The sequence below is a fragment of the Polistes dominula genome, unplaced genomic scaffold, assembly GCF_049000335.1.
Source record: "Polistes dominula isolate Pdom_NZ unplaced genomic scaffold, Pdom_raw_medaka contig_15, whole genome shotgun sequence".
NCBI classification, from domain to species: Eukaryota; Metazoa; Arthropoda; class Insecta; order Hymenoptera; family Vespidae; genus Polistes; species Polistes dominula.
Window position 1 is genome coordinate 4,507,008 of NW_028300915.1, and position 15,230 is coordinate 4,522,237.

A 15,230-nucleotide genomic window follows, 5' to 3' on the forward strand; every position below is an offset into this window, starting at 1 on the left:
TAGAACTCTCTCGAAGAATACTTTTTATCACTCAATGATATTTACGATCGCGATTTGAACGAATGGCTTGAGGATCCAACAAGGATCGTACGTACGATTTTGTAGCTTTACGAAAGGCGAGCACAGAATCCATAGAAACGGTAAACCCAGTAGAGAGAGTAGTCGAGAGCATTATTCGACTTATTACTTTCGGCCGATCGAACCAGCCTCCTCTCACACTTTATTTCCGTCGATGGCGATCGTAGGTTAGCCCGTAGGACGTAGTAGGATTCGTGGGGACGAGCCAATAAACTCACTGCAACTACTAAAGTTCAGGACAGGGCTACTGAATGGCGATTCGCGGATTGAGTTTTCAGGTATATCTGCTATTGGACTCTCTCTCTCTCTCTCTCTCTCTCTATCTATCTCTTACTTTAACTCTCTCTCTTTCTCTCTCTTTCTTTCCCTCTTCCTCTCTCCCACTTTCTGTGCCTTGAAACTCAGCTCGGAACTCGGTTAAAGTCGACAGCCGATAAGAGAGTTTCTCCCGTTCTCTCTCTCTCTCTCTCTTTCTCTTGCTTTCACACTAACACACACACACACGTACATATAAGAGTCAAACAAACTCTTTCGGACATTGTTAAACTTTGAAACGTGATAAATCCGAGCAAGCCACCCTCTCTTCTCTGATATACGAGCCCTGTGCTGCTGTTTCTTTCTCCTTCGTCTTCCTTTCCAAGCTAAATACGTACCCTATTACAAGTCTGCTATTTAAGAGCTTCGTTTCTTTCGAATGAAAAAACTCACTCACTCTTTTTCACCTCTCTCTCTCTCTCTCTCTCTCTCTTTCTTTTTTTCTCTTTCGAATTATCTAGAGATAAGTCTTTTATTTTTATAACAAAATTAACTAAATATCCAAAATAGATGCATGTTTCGTTTGGACAAAAAAAAATAATATCTCATATTATGTAAAGAAATGAATTATCCGGAATAATTAGAGAATTTATGTCAAGAATTTTACATTGAGAAAATTCAAATAGTATTTTTTTTTATTCATAAAGATTTAGAATCAACAATGGCAAATATCATCTTTAGGAAATTATTTAAAAAATTTCGAAGAGAAAATGGATGGTAGAGAGTGTCTTTATTATAAAACTGGAGAAAGTTTAATTCGATTTTGTAAGGGTACTGTTCAACGAACTTGAAGATTACCAATGTCATTCAATTTGCATGGCAGAGTAATTCAATGCATATCTATAAACACGAAAGTCCTTTCAATACGAATGATAGAAAGAGAATAAGAGAGAGAGAGGGAGAGAGAGAGAGAGAGAAACAGAATAGAAAAGAAAGGATGTCTACCTTTCTTCGTGTCTCAAGATATTCAAGCATTCTTGTTTACGACGTCGATCTTGCAAATAAAAGTTCATTGTTTTAGATACGATAATGCTCACTTGCATCGGAAATCGTATATTGACGTTGATAGAATTATGAATCAATAATATTAAATAAAATAAAAAGAGTATTATTATATTATTCAAACGTAATACATTTATGTTTTTAATTGTAAAATTTGTTCAATATAATATAGATTATTATTTATTTTAATTAATTAATCGAAATTATATATCAGGGATTGAAAAATCATTGTTCTGTTATATCAAATAACATAATTATAATAACAAAATTGGAAATCACGTACGCATAGACAATTTCATGGAAAGTTAATTATATAGCGTATTATATTAAATTATAATATACGTGTAAAATATAATTAAAGGATTAAGTATACGATATTTCAAATATAATATCATATCGTGATACTTATTGAGGTATTTTTAATGGGAGTTTCATATCTTTTCATTATCAATATAGATATTGCGCTCGATTTTTATTTGATTCATTCATATGTTTAATTAACGATATATAGGATTTGGTCGACTACTCGCTAATTAACTTTCTTTGTATATTCGATTCATACGTAGGAAACGAACCATTCGTTAAAAATTTGTTATCAATTGAGAAACGGTTAATGATGTGCAAATTTGAGATTACAAATAAATACGTCTAATAAAAAATCGATACATTTTGTCGAAAATATTTCATTACAATTGAATAGTAGGACGAATAGAGTGAAAAAATAAAAATTTGTTAAAACTTATCTAACACGAATAAATTTGTTTAATAATAAAATTAATTTATAGAATGATCAATTTTTCTTTATAATAGAAAAAAAAAATTAAAATTAAATTTGCGTCCAATTTACATTGTTCTTCGTAGCTACTACGGCTGTTAATTCTTTGCTTTTCGGTTAAATTCTATTTTAGTTTTTTTTTATTTTTTTTTTATTTTTTTAACCTGAATTAATTCTCGCGATCAATAATTAGATTTTCGATGAAACAAAACTTGTTTCGAAATTACGAAGTGAGAGAAAGTGTAAGAAGGAGAATGAGAAAAAAAGTAACATTTCGTTGCTGGTAGAGCTTTTACCGAGTTTATTAGTATTGGAAATTGTTTCTTTCACGTAATACGATTATATCGTAGATAAAAAACTCTTATTCCAATAAACTCGGCCGTAGTTTTGCATCAACAATTATACCGTGATATTGCATCCTTCGAAAGTAACTTCCTTTATTAGCTGTTCAACTTTTCAATCCATTTCCATGGTAAACCATCAATTTGAAAAAAAGAAAAACTTTTCATGGACAAGAAAAATTCCAATAAATTAAATTTATAAAAATAACAGGAAAATAAAAAGTAACGCAAAAAATAAAGTGCATTAAATAACAGAATCATTAAAAAAAGAAAAACGCAGAAAACGAAAACAAATCTGTTATTTTTAGCATAAAAAATATTTGCAACGTACGAACGATCTCGTATTGTTTATTGATTATTTTACTTGTATACATATATCACTAAACTTTACGTATTTTGCTTTCTCTTAATAAAATCATTTTACACGTAAAAAAAAAAAGAAAAAAGAAAATACTAGTAAAACAGAAAGGTAACGAAAGTTCCTGTTATTTCTGACGTAAAAAACATTTCCATTATTTGAACGATCTCGCGCATTTGTTTATTACTCCCCTTTATTTATTTAAGATATTGAAATAAAAAAAAATAAAAAAGAAGAACCGTGCGTATTTTTCTTTCCCTTTAAAAAATCATGTAAAAAACAAAAGAAAAGGAAATGAAAAAAATAATATATAAAATAATAAAAGAAAAAGAAAGCAAAATGAAAAAAAGAAATAATGTATTAGTAGGGAAACTAAAAGAAAATAGGAAAAGTAGAAGGAAAGGACATAAAAATCAAATAAGGAAAAAGAATAAGGGTAAAACGGGATGAAATTTATTTAACGGTTCGGTGAATCAACTGGCGTTAACGCCGAGGAACGCCGCAGGAAGCAAATTTTGACTCGTATCGCTCGATATATCTTTCAGCTCGTGCCGAGACAGTGGCTATCAGTCACGAAACCCTCGTCTATCCAATCTGAACCATCCCATAGTCGACGACCCACAACTACCCCAACGTTCCACCTCTTATCCTTTGGATACTCATCCACCTACCCCATCTGGTTCCACTACAATTTTATGGATCATCAATCACCGATGCACTGCCACCGATCCAACGTTAACGCGAAACTTTTTTCGAAAAGATATGCTCGGAGAGAAACAAAACAAAAAAGTCAAACAAATTATTGTGGAAACTGCGACCACATTGTCGGAAAATTTCTGTGCATCTGAGATTTAAAAAAAGAAGAATAGGAGAAAGAGAAACGCATAATTTATTTCCATGATGCTTAACAAGCTTGGTTCCTTGGTCATAGCGAAAGAATATAGCCGAAAACATTACCAGATAGTAGAAAGAAATACTATTATATATATGTAAATATATACTATATAACTACTATATACTATATACTATATACTATATATATAATACTATTATAAATATATATGTTGTATATATATAAATACAATAGAATGATAATTTAGTGCATAAAAATATCATATATAATATTCTTAGATAAAAAAATTCGAACAGTATAGGGAATTAATAATGTTACAATATCAGCAGTAATTTTATTATAAAGATATATGCGTAATTATCTATAATATATATACACACACACATATATATATAAAACAGTAAAAAGAAATATAAAAAGACATTTCTGATTGAAAATCGATACAACCATTTGCTTGTATGACTGTAAAAATTCCTATCCACCTTCGGGCTACGTGACGAATACAAAGTCGAATATAACATACTCGCAAGCGTAATTCAGCATCGTTACTAAGCAATATATTTCAATACTTTATATCTCATGGTTCTTTGAAGAAGATATCAGTGATCGTAGTTGTTTATCCGAGTGTATATATACGATATTCATTCTATTTCTTCCTTGTATCTTGGTCAAAGATTCTGAAATGATCTTTGCAATCGTCTACCTTTTTATCCTTTATCGATGAGAAAAGAAAAAAAACGTATCAAAAGCATCGAATGCATCGAATCCGTTCAAAGCTACTCATCAACGAACATCAAGAATGTCCAATTCTTTTACGCGCACGAACTAACAGAATTTGATGTACATATATTCAACTTCATGTATTTTTTTATTGAGATAATATAAAACACTAGTTTTCCATTTAATAACTTGTCTAACACTCTGCTCATGTCAGACACGGGCAGCCATTAAAATTTCAGAAAGATAATGAAGTAATTAGTTTTAATCTTTTTTTTTAATTCACAAGCATTTGAATAGAATGAGTAAATAAAAAAATTTTTAATTTACTGTAGGGAAAAAAAATGTTAAACCCATTAATAAGATAAGTGATCAATATATATATATAATATTGAATTGAAATTTTTGGGAAAAAATAGGGGGATAAAAACGTTGACGTTTATTGTCATAAACATGATAACGATTCTCGTTAGACCACTAACAAAATATTTATCTTAAGTGGATATCGTTGATAGTATTCCCGATCGGATATAATATTCGCATCCCAAACGACCATGGGCATGGTTTTGAAGAAATTAGAAAACATTACCATTAATACTATTATATACGAAAAAATAAACGTAAAGCTCGGTATTCATTTTTTTTTGTCGAGAAAAAAACTCGCAAGAGATGATAGTCTCTATATGCCGAGTACTACGGGGCTTATCGAACGGACACAGCTGCCATCGATGGATATATATATCAGGGCAAATTCGCCGTGATAGTAGATGAATTTCGAGTAAAATGTCCTTCCGGTTCGCCCGCAGACGATCCAAATAACGCGCGAGTACAGTTAAATTCAACAACACGACAAATCAGTTGATAAAACCTATAACAATAAGTTGACTAAAAGAACATTGCTGTTCGAATCATTGCAAATGTTGATTATATTCCTCTCCCTTCCTCCCGGTATTTATAACAATTGATTGAGTCAACAAGTTCATATTACAATTTATTTTGAAACTTAACTCATTATGATTATTAATAAAATCTTATTTCTATAATAAAAATTAACATATACGTGTAATCATGTTTATTTAAATATATTTATAGGTGTATATATTAAAAAGAAAAGTAAATTCAAAAACACATAAATCTATATACAGTTACACCTAATAGTGTTAAGAAATAGAGAGAGAGAAAGAGAGAGAGAAAGAAAAAGGAACAAAAAGAGAGAAAAGTATAAAGTCGGAGAAAATTTTGGTAGCAGGTACGTAGGTTATAGGACGTTTATAAGACAAATATCATTTTTATCGGAATTCGAGAAAATTCCTCAGTGTGGTGGTGGTGGTGGTGGGTTCGCGTGAATTATCGCGACCGTACAAAGGTGTACAGGATCGGACAGTGAAAAATGAGAGGACGTATTTGCAATATTCGATCAATAAGTTACACGGCTCATAGGTGGTGGTCGTTCAGCAGGAGGGCACCCTTTTCGGATTGAACTCGGCTAGGCCGACACTCTGCGGCCGCATCGCAGGCCACACGTAGTCCATGTCAGAATTGTAAGCTCGAATTTTATAACCCCGCAATGACCAGGCACGTTTCTCGTTCAACTTTCTTTCTTTCTTTCTTTCTTTCCTTTTTTCTTTTTCTTTTTCATTTTACCTTTTCCTTTCTTTTCATTTCTCTTTTTCTCTTTCCTTCACTAGTACCCTTCTCTCTCTCTCTCTTCTCTCTCTCTCTCTCTCTCTCTCTCTGACATACACGACATTCGAATCACTTGAACCGATAGATCGATAAAAAATTTTACTCTTTGCGGTCTTTCCTTTTTCAACGAGAGATCATTCACATCGTTCAAACTCAATTCTTTTTCTTTTTTTATTTCTTCTTCTCTTCTTCTCCTTTTAGAAAAGTATTCCAAAAATCTGGCTCTCTTTCCCATTTTATGACATAAAGGAAAAAGCATATCTCGTTCACGTCAATGACAATCGAAATGAATTTACCACGATGACATTCGATCTAGAACAAATAAAAAATTTCATCACTTTTATTTTTAATTTTAGAATAATGTATAATAAAAAATATATATAATAAAAAATATATATATATATATATATATATATATATATATATAAATGGAGAAAAACTTGGTTAACTATTCTATCTAACTTTAAGACCATTCTATCGTTATTTTATTTCGTTTTGTTACAGAAGCACGTGCCAGGATAAACGGAACATCGGATATTTACGTTAAAACTGGGAGTCTCTTGACACTGACCTGTCTGATGTCCCAAGGTCCTCACCATTTGGGAACGGTTGCTTGGTATCGTGGCAACCAAGAAGTTGTTACGTCTCCACGATCAGAAAATGACGTTAATGCGGAACCACGTATTTCCGTCGAAACGGAATGGAGTGACGCTCTTACATCAAGGTAACACGATTTTTTTTTCTACCTTTTATTTTTTCATTTTCCTATATACGTTAGTAGTCATCGGACGACAAAATGAAATATCGTATGATTGATTTCAAATAGAGAACAGATTTTAATTATACCGTAGGTTCTTTCCAATTGATACTCTCGACAAATTGCTAATTATTGCCACTGTGCGTGTGTTCGTATACTCTTGAAAGCATCGTTAAAAATTGCACGATATCAAAAAGAAAAACAACAAATAATACAACTACCCAACTCGTAGAAATTCGTTGGGTACTATTTAATAAAATATACCTAACTCATACACATACACACACATCGACACAATTTTATTTTATATATTTAAATAGCACTTCTACAATGTTAAACATAAAGTTAAATAAATATACGATATCCATCGATACCGCGTACGCGTACTCTATATCGTATATTAATAAATTTACCATTGGTTATATATATTATATATGAATATTATCAATTATTTTCATCTCGAAGAAATAAAATACAAGAACGAGATAAAATAAAGACGAGTAATAAATAAATGATTCCAAAGTGAATGACGATATTGTAGAATATTAAAATCTTTTATGTATCCCTCTATACTAACGAAAATTCGGGGGAAAAAAAATATTTTAAATAAAAAATACGACGATTGAAGATTTTTCTGTTCTGTCAGACGACAACAACAACAAATTTTCAAAATCGTGCAACATCTTTCAGAAATATCACGCATGAGTCATAACATAATATTTTTTGAAAAAAAAGGATATACCTACCTAACAGCGTGGCATAGCACACGATGTAACGGAAATGCGGGGGTGGTGGAGGAGAAGGGGAAAAAAAAAGAAGAACACAAAGGGTCTTTCAATCGCGTCGACGTGAAATCCGCGACGGTGGAACGCGGTAGGCGGTTTCTCGTATATCGTTCGACGGCTTTGCGATATGGGTTATAACTCTGCTCGTAGATATCTCTATGAGAGAGAAAGAGAGAGAGAGAGAGAACGAGGCAAAAAAATGTTCCAATTTAAGAGCTACGCCAGGTACGCAGATGAAAATCACTCACAGCACAACGATCCTGCAATACGCGCGCGCATGCTCGTTGAAACGATATTTCATTCGATTTCGAAAATCGCGGCTCCTCCAGTCAGATTAATTGCTCTCTCTATTTCTCTCTCTCTCTTTTTCTCTCATCCTCTCTTTGTACCGTGATACGCGTGACGATTTCAATGACGCTAACAACTATGCTACGGTTTAATACTCACTTCGTTTGTTCATTTCATTTTTCATAAGATCATAGATCACGTAAGTTTTCCTTTTTTTTCATTTTTTTTTTATGTATTTAGGAAAAAAAACCACTTTTCAATTTATTCCTACGCGTGTGGCTTTAATAATGATTCATATTTTAATAAATCTTTATATTATATATATATATATATATATATATATATATATATATATATATATATATATATATATATATATATATATGTATATCTATTCGATTTAAGATAAAAATATGAAATTTATTTCGAAAAGTTCATCCTTATCAAATTTGTCCTATTTTATGACAGAAAGATGAATGTATAGATGATACTTTTGTATGACACTCCCTACCTACGTAATATACTTAAAATATTGCACAACGGATATCAAACTAAAAGTAGTATGGGAGATCATTTGTGAATTAGATTTTTATAGTTCTCAAGTGAAATTCGATTTATCTTTTGACAGAAAGATAAATGTAAATACCTAAACGTAATATATATATATATGTACTTAAAATGTTACTTGTATATCCATCCAAAAGACAAAAAGAGAATAGAAAATTATGTTAAAAATTATATACATATTACATATTAATTCTCAATCTACAATTCGTCTTATTATTTATCCAAAAAAATATATTACTTAAACAAATATTTGTAAATGTATTTAAAATTTTTAGAGATATTAAATTTAACAAAAAAACTAAATATATTAGAATGATACAAGATTGTTAGAGAATGTATAGTGAGCACGTGGCAGTAAACTGCTTGATGATACAGCTTGTGTATCTCTTGTATCAGTGAGAGAACAACGATGTCCTTTGTCAGGTGCGTTGCGCTCCGTGAAGATGCATCTGGCATGCTCTGCATTTTGGGTAGCCTCTTGTTAGAGAGAGAGAGAGAGAGAGAGAGAGAGAGAGAGAGAGAGAGAGAAGGTTAGTTCTATCTTTGTATACCCTAGCTAGATACTCTCTTGCTAGTCTCTCGTCTCTCTAGCCTAGAATATCGTTGTACGCATTACAGCCAACCACGTTCCACATATATATAGTATACATATATATCTATATATAGTTGTACATCTGTTTTTGGACGTGATTGACGATTGTCACGAGGCGCGATGCCGGTTACACGTGGACGAATTTACGAGCTTTTGTTCAAGAACCAACCGAATTAATTCTCTTTCACTTCTCAGCCACCCCGCCTGAATCTCTATCTCTCTATCTCTGTCAAAATATAAACTTTGATTTATTTTATTATCATATATATACGAATACCTGTGAATTCCATTGGATTGACTATATAGTTTTTTTCTATCATATTTTTCCTATTTTCTATCCAATTGTCTTCGAATAATTTCAAACTGTTTTATATCAGATATTTAGTTTCTGATAATGTATCAATCTTGATGAATTTTTCTTTTCCATGATTTCCACACTTTATCGATTCTATTGTTCGGTTAGAACTAGATCAATCTTTGATATTAAAATTTCTTGATTGAAAATATTTGTAAAAGCTTCGTGTGGTACACTTACTGATACTTTTTTACTTCACTAATTATAATTATCTGAAAATCTCGTACGCCACACACATTTCGCATCTATCAATCTATAAAAAGTCTATAGACAAAGTCTATGTAAAAAGAGAAAAAAAAAAGAAAAACAAACGGTATAATCTGAAAAGATTGTTACTACTCTCCGGAGAATGATACATTATAACGCAATGAAATCAGCTAGCTTGATACAACAGTTTTAACGAATGATCGATCAAGCAAACCACAGAGAATACTTTTTTTTTGTAATCTCAACGATAACTAGAACGGAGCAACGATTTCTATCTTTTTTTTTCTTTTTTTTTTTAATACGCTTCAATGGAAACCTCGGAACCCATTGAAAATCATCGGAACATAAAAATACATCTCTTACATAAACTACTTTACGAAGATTATTTGATGTTGGCATTATCATCATGGTTTAATGTACAATCAAATAAAAATATGCGGTTATCTTATATGTATTTAAAATCAGATTAAATATATCTTGATATCTCGACATCGATTAGTTGTTTCCCTGTCGTCAATGTGTCGATTTGAAAAACGACAGGGTGTTGTTGGAAAGTTGATTATCCCTCTCTGAAAGGGAGGAGGAAGTTTTCTATTCAAGTACGCGCACCTCCCGTTTGTGCTCGTAGTTTTCTTCTCCTACGATCTCGGACACCCAACAGAAGTGACAGCCCAGTATCGGTTCTCGAGGCTTTTCAAATACACCGATAAAATGCAACGCCCACGGCTGCTGTTGGAAGTTTAAGATGAACCTATCGAGACTTCGGGAAAATGCACACTCCTTTTCCTCTTTCTTTTTTTTTATTTTTTCAATTTATTTTTTTTTCTTTTATTTTCTTATTTTTTGTTTTTTATTTAAAAAAAAAAAAGAAGAAAAAGAAAAGCAAGAAACATTGATAAGTGTAGCCACGAGCCATTGGCTAACACTTTTAAAATACCATAGAAAAAGTCTATCGAATAGTAATCGAAACGGTTTCTTGCAACTATAACACGTTTCTTAAAAATTCTTGTCTGTTTTTTATCTACTTTTTTTTTTATTAGACTAGTTTTTCATTTTTCCATTTTTTTTCTTTTCTTTTTATATATGTATATTATCTATCTAACGTTTTACGGTGTTTCTATCGAAATAATAATTGTTTAAATATTTTCAAACATTTATTTCCTGAAATATAGATAGATATGTTATTAGACTTGAATAACAAAATTGAGGAATACTTCAAAGAGAGTTTACATTTTACGATAGAACTGATGTTCATTTGATGTTCCCGCTTTCTCCTTTCGCCTTATGTTTCAGATTGAGGATCACTCAAGCGAAATTGAGCGACTCGGGGAACTACAGTTGCGTACCAACCTTTGCGAAAAAAGCAAGCGTTACCGTTCACGTTATCAATGGTAAGTTATCTCAATGTTATAATATTTATTTATTAAAATATGTATATTTATTTTGTTTTATTTTATTTTATTTTTCTTTTTTTTTTGAATTCACGTGATTCGAAAAAAAATCACGTTTATGAAAATAATTGAAAAATTAACATAAATCTTTATTACATTTCATGCATGAAATGTTTTTCATATAATTTGTCGTCTTGACTTGAACTATTTTATTTGGTCTACTTTTTCTTTCTCTCTCTATCTTCGTGTCGCTTACATCCCATCCCTTGTTCTTAACCATCCCTTATTCTATCCTGTCTAAAGCATGCCCCTATCTCTTATACGCCGTTTTCCCTCTGTCCTTTGCCCTATCTCACCGACGACTAAAAAGAACAAAAAAAAATGCGGCTTTATGCTTCGAAGAACATTTTTTACGAACTTTTCTAAGAAGTTCGCGTAGGATACATGACATTACTTATTTCTATTATTTCGATATTAAAAAATACGATCCTTAAAGAAACAAAGGCTTTTCATTTTAAACGGGTATACGGTACTTTCTTCCTAATTGTAATAAATTTTTCAAATTAATCCCAAGTAAAAAGAAAGAGATCTACTTTTCTTTCTTCTTTTTCTATAAACTTTAGTGTTTACGAAAATGAAAAAGAAGATAATACAAAGTAATAGTTACAACGTAGTATCGATGATATTATTAAAATAATATAAACTTTCGATTTAAAATAATAATTCATTTCTTAGCATTGAATTGAAATGAAAATGAAAATTAACAAAAACAAAATACAAAGATAAAGAACAAAAAAAAGATTTTGTAACGTATTAAAAGTTAGTAAGATTAAATTGACCTGGATTATTTTTCGTGATCCATCGACGTCGAAAAAAATTACGATGCATAAGTTCCATTCGTTTCTTTTCCGAAAAGTGGAAAAGACTTACACCGAAATAAGACTAAAAGATAAGAGATGATGAAAGTTTGAAAGGTCGAAAGAATCGAATTACGTTTGGGCAGAACGGAGTTGTAACAAAAGAGGGATAATGGTCGGTGAAAAAGCGGTACACTGTTTCGAACCTTTCGTAAGAGAGGAAAAAGGAGAAAAAGAGGAAGAGAATAAGAGAAAGGAAAGAGGAAGAAGGGGGAGGATTGACGGATAGAAGGGAATGGTCCGCAAATTACAGGCGCTATGCCGCGAGCTTTCGTCTAATTCCTCCTATTTACGGTGATCTTCCATCCGTGAACCAGTTTTGATGAGGGCTGTGCCACCATGCGTATGCTTTCAACTCTCTATATCTATATATCTGTATTCCCTCTCTTTCTGATTCAAGACCTAGGATAGGGCTTTACCTCTGTCCAAGTGAACCGAACTGGAATACCAACTTCTGAAAAGACGTCTTTCATTTAGCCCTTCGACGTCTTTTCTCCAATGATATAAAATTTCTTATTTTATTTCCGATGTTTTTTTTATTTCACTTTCTTTCTTTTTTTTTTTTTTTACTTCTTATTTTGGTTCCATACGAAAAATATGCTTAATAAAAATTTGTTATACCGTTAACTTGATTATTTATAATTCGCTATGACTTTTTAGAATTTTTTTATAATTGTTATACAATATATTTTATTTTCCTGAAAATTCGTACCGCGCAACATATATTTAAGTTTATTTATAACATATATTTTTTTATTTAAATATTTTATATTTATTATATAATTTTATTTAAAAATTTACATATATACTCAGCTAGGATCTTGTGATAGTGGTCCCAAAATATGAATAGAACAATCTTATATATAAAGTTAATATGAATAAATTATATTTAAAAAATTAGAAAATAAAAGAAAGAATAATAAATAAATATATTCATTTTATAAAATATATTTGCTTCTTTATAACTTTTGTTACGTATAAATGAATTTTGTTCAAATTTTTCGAACACATACGTATTATAAAACTATTAACACGTTGGACATTGTAATATGACGTTAGATTAACTACAAAGACTTCTTTTTTTTGTTTCGTTTTTTTATTTTTTACAAAATTAATAGCCCTTCGATCCCGTTAACGAAATCGCATGCGAAAAAACTCGACAATGAAAAATAACAACCAACGACAAAATCGAACGCGTATTCCATCGTCTTTATTGCGGTATTACGCTTTCAGCTGCAAAATGAACTTTTATGAGTTTAACCATGAAATCCTGTGTGACGTCGTTGTTAGTTTCACATTTGTTCATACGCTGCATCCGAATTTTTCCCCGTATCCTTTTATTTTTCCGTGACAACTCGTTAATATGTTTTCATCAATGCATTAAACTTTTAACGATTCTAAAGATCTTGGAAATAAATGTAAAAAGCTGTATAGGATTGATCGATTTTAATGATATTTATAGCATGTTTAATGTGAAAAAAAAATGAAAAAAAATAGCAAGTCTATCAAATGGAAGTGGAGTTTTTGTAAAAGCGCTCGATGACAAATTTGTTAAAAGCTTTTTATGTTTTGTTTTAAATTTTTTTATTTTGTGTATTTTTTAAGTACACCTTCCTAAAGAAACACTACATTTCGTTTAATTATAGAAGATATTAATTTATCTATATTTATATAGAACAATTCTCTTTTTTGTAGATTATTGTATAGGAAATGTTTAAGTACCAATCATTGCAAAGAATAAAAATGAATAAACCAATGACGATTCTTTTAATAAATTTATTAACATCGAATTTAATAATAACTAGAACTAATAATTCTAACGATATTTGAAAATGACTAGAGTCATTAGGATTCGAACGAGGTTACCGTTTTGCTTATATTATTATCTCTGATCGATCGTAAAACGATAAAATAGGTCTTCGACAAAGTGTAGAAAGGTAGATGGAAAATTTGATCGTGTTCATCGTTTATTCCGCATTGGTGCATACTCGAATCGCCTGCTGGAAGATTGGAGTACGCAAATGTTTAAAGCACTCTTCTCTTCTTGGAGAAAAGATGGTATGAGTTTTATAGAGAAATTTAAAGGAGAGTATACGAGAGACGCATAAGGTCACCCATATTTTTTCTCTCTCTCTCTCTCATTCTTCCTTTCTTTCTTCCTTTCTTTCTCCTTTCTCTCTCTCTCTCATTCTTTTCTTTTCTCTATCTAACTCAGTATTAACGCATTCACGTTTCGAAGATAATGCAGATAAATTGTTTTTGTTTAACGACAAAAAACTATCGCAACGTACATTTTTAACCTTTAATTTATTTTTTCTCCCATAATATAACTTCAACCCGTTCTACGTTGTATTCTAGGTAATAGGATATTATAAATCTTTCACAAAAAAAAAGAAGAAAAAATAGAGAAAGAATAGATTTAAAAAAATGATATGAAAATTTGAGAATTGTTGTAAGAATGATGGCGCCGAACATTGAGTATATTATCACGCCAGAAAAATAATAGACGGGAAGAGCATCCTTCAGTAGGGTTTAGAAATATGATGAGAGAATAAACCAAGACAGGATGATAAACCAGTAGCTTTGTTCGTAGCATTCTAAAGGCGAAAGACTCTTCAAGATCTATCCACGTTTCGCTCGTTTACCTTTTATATCTAACAATAAACTACGATCATGCTAATTCATCTCATTCTACGAATTTATCGATTATTTAAATGTTTAGTCAAATAATTGATATTTAGATTCATGATCTTTTCATTTTATTCCTATATACAAATATTCTTCACATTCAACATATTTCATCTCGTCTGATATAAACGCCAATTTGTTAAAATTCATCTTTTATATTCAAAAAACATTTAAACGTTGCAAGTACGTTTTCAACTTTATAAATATTTTTGCATTAAATTCTCTCGCGTAATCTTTATAAAATGTCTTTTACAAGAACATTGTTACATATTGTTTTTTCATAATAATGCAAACAAATTTTTTTTTATGTAGGTTCGTTCTCGACATATTTTTGATAAAAAGTATTAGACGAACGAATAACTTCTACCGACGCGGCGCCGATCTTCCGAATATTATTCATTCGGGCTGAGCTATATATGTATATATATATTTCATCTACAACTAAATACGATACACCAATGCATATAAAATCAATACCAATTGATGTATCGGATACACGGATACACATATTCAACCGAATATTTTTTTCCTCCCGCGCATGTAAAACGATACCAATTC

The 15,230-nt window shown here is 30.9% G+C and overlaps 1 protein-coding gene across 2 annotated transcripts in view; it reads left to right on the plus strand.

The window, feature by feature from the left end:
* The window catches only part of dpr1 (defective proboscis extension response 1), a 291,921-nt gene that overhangs the window by 238,875 nt on the left and 37,816 nt on the right, over window positions 1-15,230 (plus strand). Inside the window, exons 4-5 of one of the 2 annotated variants that reach the window (XM_015329152.2) lie at window positions 6,633-6,849; window positions 10,970-11,067. In XM_015329152.2, the coding sequence (XP_015184638.1) occupies window positions 6,633-6,849; window positions 10,970-11,067 (315 nt within the window). Of the gene's footprint in view, window positions 1-6,629; window positions 6,850-10,969; window positions 11,068-15,230 lie in introns of both variants that reach the window. The other variant, XM_015329115.2, reaches the window with a different exon arrangement.